At 34.9% G+C, this 12,489-nt stretch overlaps 2 protein-coding genes across 2 annotated transcripts; one reads left to right on the top strand and one right to left on the bottom strand.

Moving 5' to 3' along the window:
* Positions 1–1,835: 1,835 nt before the first annotated feature.
* LOC143625169 (APO protein 4, mitochondrial-like) lies at positions 1,836–4,912 on the top strand. The gene is made up of 2 exons (XM_077095600.1): positions 1,836–2,081; positions 4,041–4,912. Exons 1-2 carry the CDS (start codon positions 1,855–1,857, stop codon positions 4,759–4,761), a joined length of 948 nt encoding a protein of 315 aa, XP_076951715.1. The 5' UTR covers positions 1,836–1,854; the 3' UTR covers positions 4,762–4,912.
* A 660-nt stretch (positions 4,913–5,572) lies between these two features.
* LOC143625092 (mitogen-activated protein kinase homolog MMK1-like) lies at positions 5,573–8,608 on the bottom strand. The gene is made up of 6 exons (XM_077095545.1): positions 8,406–8,608; positions 8,183–8,312; positions 7,197–7,334; positions 6,736–7,068; positions 6,458–6,638; positions 5,573–5,787 (listed from the first exon to the last, which is right to left on the bottom strand). The coding sequence occupies exons 1-6, from the start codon at positions 8,606–8,608 to the stop codon at positions 5,612–5,614; spliced, it is 1,161 nt and encodes a 386-aa protein (XP_076951660.1). The 3' UTR covers positions 5,573–5,611.
* Between the last annotated feature and the right edge of the window lie 3,881 nt (positions 8,609–12,489).

Raw genomic sequence — 12,489 nt, 5'->3', positions numbered from 1 at the left:
TTTCTCTTTTAAGCCAAAAAGCATGGTATATGTACATGTATTAGAGCATGTTTGGGATTGAGTTTGAAAATTGCTTATTAGCTTATTGGCTTTTTCAAAAAGCCATTTTGAAAAGCCAAGATTTGAGGTTTTTGGAAAACTGCTTATTAATGCTTTCAAAAGCTAAAATAGGAAAGATTTTTATGATTGCCAAACACATTTTAATTTATTGGCTTTTTGAAAACACCAATAAGCCAATAAGCATTTTTCAAACTCAATCTCGAATATGCACTTAGTGTTGAGGCTGAATTATCTGTACAAGTATTTTAACAATAATATATGAAAACAATTTGGCTGGGTTAACTAATCCATATGTTAGTCACTTGGTTTTACATTTTTCAATACAGTTTTGATGCTAAAAAGTTACATTTACATATATTTCAATACAAGTATATGTCATAATCAATTTTAATAGTTATGTCTTAATCTTAGACACCAAATAATAATTTTTCTTAGATTAGTAGTGCAATTTATTGTTATTGAAGCGTCAAATTATTTTATATGTATATATTGAGAACCACAATAACCGCATAAGCACATGTGTGTAATGCTTCCAATAAAATTGTTAATATTGAAGGAAAAGTTATAATCTACTCATTGCGACTAAACGATTTATGCAAACTACTCGTGTTAATATTCAGGTAAGTTTAGCAAACTACTCGTGTCTTGAAAAGTTATAATCTACTCGTCGTGACTAAACGATTTATGCAGTACCCGTGGGCGTTGATTACGAGCCATGTAACTTCTTTGGTCGTGGCAACTAAATGAGTAATGAACGTGCTAGTCACAGTTAGTTTATGACCACGTGGCATGCTTTAATTGGCTCTGTAAACTACTTATGTGTTAACATAATTTACCCATCACGACTAAATTATAATACTTATTTTTGGAATTATTTGAAAATGGTACCTAAGGAGCTCTAACAAAACCAAAACAAAAAAGAACATCCAAAGGAAGTATGGCCTTGCCTAGATAACAATATTAGGGTTGTTCATGAGCCGAGTCGAACCGAGTAAAGGCTTGCTCGTTGCTTGGCTCGTTTACAATCAAACCAAACTGAACAACTGAAAGTCAAACCGGGTGACGAGCATTTTTCGATCGAACATCGAGCGATTTTCGAGCATTATTTTATTTCTTATTCACTTTAATATTTTCAATAAGAAATAAGTTTGAAGGTTGTAAATAATATACTTTGTAAACAAATTAGCAGATTTTATACAAACGTGTAATAGGTTGTAAAATTTGATGAGAATAAAGTTTGAAGTGAGATATAATGAACATGTAAATAAACTTCTAGTTTTTTGAAAATTTGAAGCGAACAAATGAAACTATAAAACGGAATAGGTTGAAAAATTGTATACGCCTATATGCATGTGTCTTGTCTTATATATTTGTTCCTATATAATTATATATAAAATAAATTATTCGAGGTGAACCGAATCGAACAGATATTTGCTCGTTGTTTGGCTCGTTTACAAACAGAATGGAGCAGAGCGATCGTTTAGAATCAAACGAAAAAATAAGCAAGCATTTTTCAAACGAGCGACGAGTGATTCGAACGGCCCTAAACAACCTCGAACCTGTGGGCAGTGGGTCCATAATGATTAGCTAAAAAGCCCAAACCGAAAAGTTGAAGCCCATTTCTAAACACCCAGAACCGGGCTCGCCTTGGTCTTCTTCATTCACCCCAATCTGAGCACAATTATTATTCTAGGGTTATAATTGATTTTGATTTTGATTTTGATTTTGATTTTGATTTGTACAGCAATGAAGAACCCTAATAATAAATTATCATTATTATTGTATAATTCAATAATGACGCAAGGGTTTGCTATCATTTCTCGACACTACAGATCAAATCCAAAAGCAGGAGCAGATTTGAGGAAGCTGAGGCCCATGATTCTCAAGAGGATTGAGAACCGAGCCAAAGACTATCCGGTGAAAGCCATGATTCCGGTGGCCCATGAGGTGGTTAGGTCCAGAGCCCTGTTAATGCAAGGCGTTTCAACTCTTCTCCAAGTAATACCCATCTGGTCTTGCAAGTATTCTCTCTCTATCTCTTAATCACTCTTTTTATTATTTATTTCTGTTATTTAATTTTCTTTCATTTGTGCATATCGACTTTTATCGTGAGAACTGCACAGTAATTATGTTAACACTAGAGTAATTAACTTTTGAACTAGAGTAATATATTATTACACTATATTATTTTTAAAAGCATAACTGCTCTAGTTCAAAACTGTAATTACTCTAGTTAGTTTTTGTATGTTTTAGTATGTTAAATTTTATTTGTATCGGATCCCACCCCTATCCTAAGCGACTTCAATTGCCTATTTGTTAAATTGAATTTAGATTTAGGGGCGTCAATTGGGTTGGGTTGGGTTGGCGGATTGAGGTGGGTGATCTTTAGGGGTGTAAACACGAGCCGAGCCGAGCCTCAGGTTGAGCTCGGCTCGTGAATTGTTTTTCAAGCTCTACTCTTGCTTGGGCTCAGCTCATTCATGTTTTATTATTAAATTTTTTATATATGGCATAATATATATATATATATATATTGTTTAGTTATTTCTATCATTTCTATATACAAAAGCAATAGTTATATTTAATTATATAATGGGTTAGGTTCAAATAAGAAGTTTAATTTTCCTAAGAAGGCCATGAAGAAGGGTATTTTTGTCTAACACTTTTATATCAAAACCCACTTACTTTAATCTTAAAATTCACTTATATTAATTTCAAAACCCAATTACATCTTCACTCATCTCCTACAACCACCACCACTCCACCGCCCACCGCCACCACCTCGCCGGAAAAGTCCGAAAAAACACAATGGAAAACACTATGAAAAACAGAATGTAAAAAGCACAATGGAAGAAAACACAATGAAAAAAAAACACAATGATAAAAACAAAATAAAAAACACAATTGTATGACACTGTAAAAAATACAATAGAAAAAACACAATGAAAAGTCCGAAAAAACACAATGGAAGAAAACACAATGAAAAAAAAACACAATGATAAAAACAAAATAAAAAACACAATTGTATGACACAATGTAAAAAATACAATAGAAAAAACACAATGAAAAATACTATTGTATAACACAATTTTGTAAAACACAATTTGTAAAAAACCCACTAATTTTTTCTAATTTTTTTTATTACAATATGATACTCATATAAAAGATAAAAAAACACTCGTTATTATGGTGAATTTGTTTTTCAATAAAAAAGTCGTAAAAAAAAGTTATGGACGTTTTAAAATGATGGGGGAATTTGGCATGTGCCTTGCATGTGGAGAGAGAAAGTCAACAAATATGTTATTCCTTTTATGCCCTCCCCCTTCTTTCACACTTGATTTCCCCCTAAACTAATCTCAACCTTCCATATTTAAAATCAATGGACAAGATTACTTCTTATCCTTCCTACAAAAACTATACTTCCTATTATAACCCAACCCATATTTAATATATTAAATCAAAATTATAAATGATAGGCTCATTTAGCCTTGCGAGCCGGCTCGAGCGCAATAAGTGAGGCTTTGTTTCAGGATCATGTGTTAAACAAGCTTACTTTTAGGCCCATGTTTGGGCTCAAGCTCATTTAAGCTTGGCTTGATTCGAGCTTTTAATGAATCGTTCACGAGTGGGTTGGCTTGTTTACACCCTTAGATGAACCTGAGAAAACGCATATTTATTCGTGTCAAAGACTGGAAACACTTAAAGCTTGTCAAATAGCCTGGCAAGTAAAAAACTTGTGACGGGTTGTAAATGGATTATATTCATGTTTTAAACGTGTTAAGTGGGTCATAAATGGATTGCGACTATGTACACGGGTGGTGATATAGTTGTAAATGGGCTTAACGGGTCGTAAGCCAATTTTTATTGTATTGATGGGTCGACCTATAACCTGTATAGTTAGCTCACCTTGAAGATGATCCATTTATTAAGCAGGTTATAGACAGATCAACCAAACTAAAACTAACTTTAACGATTTGTAGATTTTGTCCAGAAGTTTATGTTGGCGAGAAGGGTCACGCGATTAAGACCTGTCGTGGTTACAAACGACATGCGAAGAACAAGCTTCATGATTGGATTAGAGGGAGCATAAACGATATTATAGTTCCAGTGGACACTTTTCATCTAAAGAACACGTTTCAAAAGGTAATAAAGCACGACGAACGGTTCGACTACAATCGTGTACCTGCGGTTGTTGAACTATCTTTACAAGCAGGTGCAGATCATAACATGGAAGAACTATCTCCAAACAAGATGGAATGTTTAGGTGCTGAATCTTTGTCAAATGATGATTTAAGGTTAATAGCTGAAGGAACCTTAAAAGCATGGGAGATTGTCAGATCTGGTGTTCAGAAATTGTTGATGGTTTATTCAGCCAAGGTTTGTAAATACTGTTCAGAGGTTCATGTGGGCCCATCTGGGCATAAGGCTCGTATGTGTGGGGTGTTTAAGTTCGAGGGCTGGCGTGGAACCCATTTTTGGAAGAAAGCACAAGTTGATGATTTGGTTCCTCCGAAGATTGTGTGGTTTCGTAGGCCTCAAGATCCTGCGGTACTTGATGACAAGTGGCGGTCTTACTATGGACATGCGCCTGCGGTGGTTGATTTGTGCACAAAGGCGGGTGCTATTGCACCGGCCAAGTATTATTGTATGATGAAACTACAGGGGCTGCCAGCAGATGTTCCATTCAAGCCTCAAAGTTGACTGTCGGGCTTGAGTCAAACCTTTTTTTGTCTTTGAGGCTAGGGCTCAGGCGGGCTTTAGAAACCATGTATAATGTAGCCATGACTGAGACGTGTTGACTATAATATGCTTAGGAGTGGCGGCTTCAACTGGATGCATGTCTTTGCTGATATGGCGGTCTCGTTAAAACACTTTAGTGTTAGGTTTTTCACTTATATCTTAAGGGGAATACCGTCCTCGATGTTAAAGTAGAGTAGAGTTTTCGGTCCACATTTATAACAAGAAAAGAATCTCAGTTTTGTTGGCATTGTGTCACCTTGTGTTTAGAAAGTATGCTGTCGATGTTTGTAGCATTCATTCAAGTTCAAATTTGACAAATTGAATTTTAATAATCCAACCATGGTCATCGATTATTAATAATCTATAATGTTAATTATAATGTTAATAATTTAACCGATGATACTCTCGACTTTTACTATAGTTATCGAGGGCAATCCAATGACATAATTGGTTATAGATACATAATGGGTTTACACTTAAAATTTTCACTAGATTTTGCTTGTAAGTTTCATCATTTAATTCATAATCATTATTCTAGTTAAATCAAGTGTAAATCTTTGATAACTATGTTGGATATTGCCCTTAACAATTAAAGTGAAAGTTAAGAGTGTTATTAGTGAAATTGCTTGTATTTTTTATTATTAAAATCCAATTTGCATTTGAATTTTCAATAACGTTGGTCACCCAACTATGGCCCTAACCAAATAATTCAACTTCAGGTCCTAAATGAGAATCTTTATATACAACCATATAAAGTTACAAATTACCACGCTGCTATAAAACCATACAACAAACGAACAAACAACACGCCTCACACATGCTGGTACTCGGGATTAAAAGCAAGGGCTTCCCGATATATCATCTCCTTCATCTGTTCTTCAGTCGGGGCATGATGCTCAAAGTCAAAGTTAAAAGGGTTCATGCACACGGGCTCGTCACTAATGTCGTGCAGTGATGTCAGATATGGATGGGCGAGTGCACCTTCAACTGAAACCAAAAATCATATGAGTTTGTAACATGATAAACGTTGGCTGGATAAAATGATTCTCGCTACAAAAGTGGTAATGCCGACCGGTTTACATGTAAACGGGTCGAGTCGGGTTATATTTTATCGCTAATGGGTCAAAGAAAAGATATCTTAAAAGAAAACATATCAAATAGATGATTACTAAAAGAATATAGGGTTAATACCAAAAAATCAACTTCTTTTATTTTCCACAAAGAAAAACCAACATAACTTTTTTTGCTTATTAAAGTTCAATACACGAAAAATCACTTAACTGACTTTTGTATACAAGTCTTTCAACTTATCTTAAAATGCATATACGTTACACTCTTAAACTGGTCAAAATAAGATGGTATATTTACCTTTGCAAAGATATTGAATGTCACTTTATCAAATTTCGATCAATTTAAGACGTCACAAATCATTATTAGAAAAAAAAAAAAAGTACGAGCATTTTGGACAAGTTTAGACACCTTATTATACAAGTTGAGAAGCTTAATATACCAAAATTAGGTTTGGGAAATTTTTCGTGAAAGTAAGTATAGTGGTTTTTATTGATATTAACCCGATAAAATAATGCTTGCAAAAATATTTTTCTGAGAACCATTTATAAAACACTTCAAATTTTAGGTGAAAGTATATCGAGCCAACCTGTAATTCTCTGTCTAGGATCAAAAGTCAGCATCTTTTCAATAAGATCAATGGCAGCAGGATGAACTTGAGGAAACCTTTCATTAAACGATTGTCGCGGATAATGTTGTAGTTGTCGAATGTATCTTTTTGCATTCTCATTCAAAAACCCTAATTCACCTTCTGATGGAGTTCCAATAAGCTGCATAGTCAAAATTATTTCAAAACTTATAATAATCCAAAACTGAAACACTCATTTTTCTTATAACAATTAAAAAAAATCTTGAATAAAGAAATACCTCCATAAGCAATCTTAGCTGGTGCACATGGTCTCTACCAGGAAATAAGGGCTTTCGGTCCATTAATTCCATAAAAATGCACCCGACAGACCAGACATCAATGGCAGCAGTATAATCAGAAGAGTTCAATAAAAGCTCAGGTGCACGGTACCATCTTGTAACAACATATTCTGTCATGAAATCAGTTTCAGATGTCACACGAGCCAATCCAAAATCACAAATTTTCAAATCACAATTGGCGTTTAGCAGTAGATTGCTTGGTTTCAAATCCCTGTGCAACACGTTTGCAGAATGTATATATTTTAACCCACGCAAGATCTGATACAAAAAATACTGCAAAACAATAAAAAAAAATAATAAATTTACGGCTTATTAGCATGATAAGTAAGCATTTAGACTATAAGCAATGAAGCAAACAATAAAACATATAGATTTAGAAGATGAACATATTAAAAACAGACCTGACAATGCTCTTCTGATAATGATTGATTAGAACGAATGATTTGATGAAGATCAGTATCCATGAGCTCATAAGCAATGTATACATCATTAAATGCCATCCTTTGTGGTGGTGGAATTATATCCCTAATTGCAACAACCGAAATGAAACAAGAACCAGACATCACTTACGGCAAAAAGAAAAAATCCAACTATTGCTAGAAAATACATGTAATTATCTACAGAAAATGTGGTGTTTCAAGTAACAATCACACAATCAGTCTACTTTCACATCACACACCAAGATATCAGCGCAATTTTCAACTTATCATTCAACTGTACCCTAATCAATAATCTACATCCCCAATAAGTCAACCCTGAGCACTCAGCAGTGAGCAAATAGCCGATTTAACCAAACCGTAAGCGAATTAACCGAACCCAACAATTAATTGATGGTTCAATTTGGGGATCAATGATCAACTAATCTAACTGTTTTGATTATGATTTGATAATCAGTGCATACGTTCCAAATTGATCACCAAAAACCAAAACGATGTAATCAAACCGAACCAAATTAATCGAACCAAACAATTAACCGATGGTTCGATCAAGCCATAACCAGTTAACCGAAAATTGTCGTTTGGTTTCGGTTTGGGGATCAATATTCAACTAAACTTACTATATTTTGTGCACACATTCCAATTTGATCACCAAAAACTGAACCGATTTAACAGAACCAAACAATTAACCGATGGTTTGATTAAGCCATAACCGATTAACCGAAAATCATAGTTCAGTTTTGGTTTCAGGATCAATGATCAACTAATCTAACCGCCCCGTCGCTGATTATGCTTTGATAATCAGTGCAGACGTTCCAAACCGAGCACCAAAAACCGAACGAATCAACTAACTGCTGAGTGAAAATCGTAGTTCAGTTTCGGTAACGGGATCAATGATCAACTAATCTAACAGAAGCAGTGCAAACATTCCAAATTAATCACAAACATACATTTTCATGATCCATATGACGAAGAAGCTTGATCTCTCGTAAAGTCCGCTTAGCGTCAATTTTATTATCAAACGCATTAGCAATCTTCTTAATCGCCACGTGCTCATTCGTCTCCGAATTCAAAGCCGAACTGATTGATAATAATAATAATAATAACAAATTAATTAATTAATCTCAAAAACCTAATCAATCAATTGAATTAAATGAAATTAATAGAACTTACCAAACGATGCCGTACGCGCCTTTGCAGATGGGCATAATAGGCGGCTTATACTTGGCGGTCACTTCGAAGATGTTGCCGAATATGTCATACTGGATGAACCTGCCGCCGTGGCTCAGACTCGCCGGGATGCTGTCCGGCGGAGGAGCGGCGGCGGCGTCAGCCATTTCGGTGTCCGGAGGGTGATTTGATGACGGAGGATCCATTTTGTACGATTAGGAAATGAACAACAAATTACAAGCCCTAATAATAATAATAACCGAATGAATTTATGCAATTGTGTCCGCCAACCAGAGTCATAAGTAAAGTTAAGTAGTTGATGGGTATTGTGGATGTTGATTTTGATTTTACTTATATTTTATCATAAAATTAATCATAAAGTAAATTATGATTTTACTTATATTTTATTATAAAATGAGTGGGCGGTATGTTGAGGGTCTAATTCTCAAACTGCACGCATTTTATCTCTAAACTTTATGGGCGTGCAAAACTGCACCTATTGTAGTTTAAGAATTACAAGCATTACGTTCATGCATAACTTCAATACCAAGGTTAGCACGATTAATGATATCAGCCCAACGACTTTAACTATCAACTACCGATTGGTTGAAATTGAAACCATTTAGGTTGAAAGCCATAGTATTGATACCTAAAGCAGTGAACCAAGTATCTACTACAGGCCAAGTAACTAGGAAGAAATGTAGAGAACGAGAGTTGTTGAAACTAGTATATTGGAAGATCAATCGACCAAAATAACCGTGAGCGGTAGTTTCTTCTTTTTGATCGAATCTGTAACCTTCATTAGCAGATTCATTTTCTGTGGTTTCCCTGATCAAACTAGAGGTTACCGAAGAACCATGCATGTCACAAAATAGGGAGCATTGTTCCTTGACATGCGCCTGCCTATTAAGTACGGGAACGCAAAGCATAATTTTCACTATATTTTATAGTACCTTTTTAATTGTAACCAGACTTTATACCCCGTGCATGCGTCGGGGGTTTGTGACACTCAAAAACAAACCCACGAACATCTTAAAATCTTAGCTTGCTCAAAATACAAATGAAAAGAAAAATAACATCAAACTCATATTCTATAACCGAAGCGTTATACCAATGCTTAAAAAAATTCAAAATACGAACCAAATTACCAAAGGTTAGATCTCCGCCACAGATGCAACATAGGTTGTCACACGAAATAGCGAAGCACCGAAACGACATCATAGCCTAGATGAAGATTTAAGTGACAAACCGAGACCAACATACAGCCCCACCCATCGACCATCGTCGATGCCATAGATAGCAAAATTTTACTGCCACGCCACCATAGCTAGTGGTGGATTTTGAACACATACTATGGGTGAGCCGGAGGATCTTGAACAATATTTTGGATGGGACGGACTCAATACATACAATATTTTTTATTTGAAAAAATTACACTTTTGAGCAAAAAAAAAAGTATGGGTCGCGGCTTGGCCTGCCCCACACAAAGATTCGCCCATATCTCCATCGCATCACCGAGTAACTGTCACCATGACGACCTGTGACATTTGAGCCAAAACCAAGTACACCTCTGTACGTATTTACCGGTTAAGCAAATAAACGCTTTTTAAGTAACGAACGAACGATTAACCGAACAAGTTTGGTTATGACCCAGACATCCCAGGAGGCATCTATAAGTGATATACGTTTAATATAAGCTAATATATTAGTATTATGGCCTTAGTTCGATAGCAAACAAGTTAAACGAAAACATACTCGTTTAACTACCCGCTATAGATTTAAACGCGAAAGATAGTTACAAAACAAGCATTGTATCATCCGTTAAGCCAAAAAAGGACTTACAAAACATTTATTTGAAATGTTTTAAGTGATCCGTGAAAATATTTTTGATTTTTACAAACAAATAGTATGTTTTTATTAATTTACACAAAAATAGCCGAAAAACGCTCATTTTCGCGCTGTTTGTTGTACCCGATATATTTTTTGTGACAAAAACCGAACCCGAAATAAATTTGGACTCGAAATTTCACGTCTGGACACCTAAAATGACACAAGTGGACCAAAATGAGGCCCTAAGGGGGCCCATCTTAGTTCGGCCGCCTACAAAAGTTTACCCCCCTCTTAAGTTTTGTCTATATATAATATACTACTAAAGATATTTTTGGACTTAATTCAATACATACCAGCTGCTCCACTTCTGTTTTTCCGCAACATGCTCAAACACTAAGGTAATACAATTATTTTGAGCATTAACCCATAGTTTAAACATAGTTTTGTTATATAAAAATGAACTTTGATGACCAAAAACCAACCCTAACCATGCAAAAACCTTAAAAATGGTCCAAAAATATGTTTTGATCATACACATGGTTAGGAATCAGAATCATACTCTTTTTTTGGCCATAAACACGGATTAGAGGGTTTAAACAACGTTTTTATGGTTCAAAAGCTCGGTTTTATACCATAACTGAAACCCTAAGTTAAGGGGCTGTTTTGTTGATGAAACTTGCTTGGTTTGTGATATAGGACTTGTATCTAGTCTGTATAGAAGCATAAGAGCTTGATACCTTGATTAGAAAGGCGAAAACGAGCCAAACCCGCTAAGGTAATACCGAAACACTCGATTACGGGCTGTTTAAGTTAAGGTTGAGATGTGCATATTTTTAGGTCTTGAAATTTTTCAGGGACATCAGAGACCATATCATTGAGTCCCTGTTCAAATTTGGTAATTTTTAGACCATACGAGAATATTTAGCGAATTTATTACCGAATTGGGGCGTTTAATTGGGAAAAATAGTTAAAATGCTTGAAAAATATGAAATTTTGTGGGGAACTCAGCTTTGGTATATTTTGATCACATATAAAATTTGGAATCATTTGGAAAAGTCTAAGTGTGTTTTGTGTATATGCGTTCATATGAGTTTTTAATAGTCAAATTTGGCCCGAAAAGAATATTGAACAAGGTCGTTACATTCCGGAATTGATATAGATGGTTTTGGGATATAAATTGAGCATTTAGGAATTTTTGTGGAATTTTTGGAAATCTTTTGGGATAAACGGATGATTTTCAGGCTAAATATAGCAGGTAAAATGAATTTTTATAAATTAATAAACCAGTAAATAATTCCATAAATATTTTTATAAAAATCTACATATTTTATTTGATAAGTGGCTAAATTTTCATAATTTAATGATTTACAGTTAATTAATTATGCTAATTTGAAGATTAAACAAATTCAATTCTGACAAAAATCGACAAGTTCGTGATTAATGAACTTGCGGGAATATCAGAACACCAAGAGTGATCAAAAATCTTATTTTTGGATTAATTAAGTAAAAATGAGCCTTTTTATGAAAAACCTGGACAATCTAGATAGATTGTGCGCGAATCTCCTCAAATCAAACTGAATAAACGGAATCGGGTCCTATAGCGAATCCAGAACCCCAATATGTGATCTTTCTTTATAATTTAATCATTTTATCGACCAACACATTTACCCAAGCTTACATCCTCATAACTGTTTTCTGAATGCATAAACGAACAACTTGGCCCAGCTGGGAAAACGGGGAAACTGAGCCAAGTTTGGTTTTAAGTATTAGACATTAAACAACATCACAACCTAAGCCTATTGACATTTTCTGGGCATTCCAGCTATACCCAGATTAGATATACAGCCCATTTTAGTATTAAGATTATAATAATATTAAAATATTAATATCGAATTGATTATAGGAACTAGTGATAGCGAATCGAGCAAACCACGAGCTGACTCAGTACTGATTATCTACTAAACAGTGAGTTTCATGACCCCCTTCTTTAAACAGTTTTACAAACTTTTGGGGTGAAAAGCATGTTTGATTACGTATACATATCTTAAATGTGTAGTGATGTGAATTATCTAAATGCTAACACACGAAAGTCCCCACTAACACAGTAATTAACTTCGAGGCAGTGGCTTGTGAATAATACTATTGGTTTGACAAACCCAAACGGAATCGGCCTGGTTTCCGTGTCACATAGCGCCGTTTGCACATGACCTTACTTATACAAACAGGCTATGTAGTGTTAGACATAGCTACCGGGGCA

Source organism: Bidens hawaiensis, unplaced genomic scaffold (assembly GCF_021521415.1).
Source record: "Bidens hawaiensis isolate Kalapana, Puna unplaced genomic scaffold, B.hawaiensis_p1.1 tig00004020_1, whole genome shotgun sequence".
Taxonomy (NCBI): Eukaryota; Viridiplantae; Streptophyta; class Magnoliopsida; order Asterales; family Asteraceae; genus Bidens; species Bidens hawaiensis.
Note: the sequence above shows the minus strand (reverse complement) of the source record. Positions and strands in the feature narration are given on the sequence as shown.

Bases quoted from the DNA above. Each gene is read 5' to 3' on its own strand.
- LOC143625169 (XM_077095600.1), top strand. From the start codon at position 1,855: ATGACGCAAGGGTTTGCTATCATTTCTCGACACTACAGATCAAATCCA. The intron at 2,082-4,040 runs GTATTCTCTCTC...AACGATTTGTAG, and splicing joins ATACCCATCTGGTCTTGCAA to ATTTTGTCCAGAAGTTTATG.
- LOC143625092 (XM_077095545.1), bottom strand. From the start codon at position 8,608: ATGGATCCTCCGTCATCAAATCACCCTCCGGACACCGAAATGGCTGAC. The intron at 8,313-8,405 runs GTAAGTTCTATT...ATTATCAATCAG, and splicing joins GGCGCGTACGGCATCGTTTG to TTCGGCTTTGAATTCGGAGA. The intron at 6,639-6,735 runs GTATTTCTTTAT...TTGACTATGCAG, and splicing joins AGCTAAGATTGCTTATGGAG to CTTATTGGAACTCCATCAGA.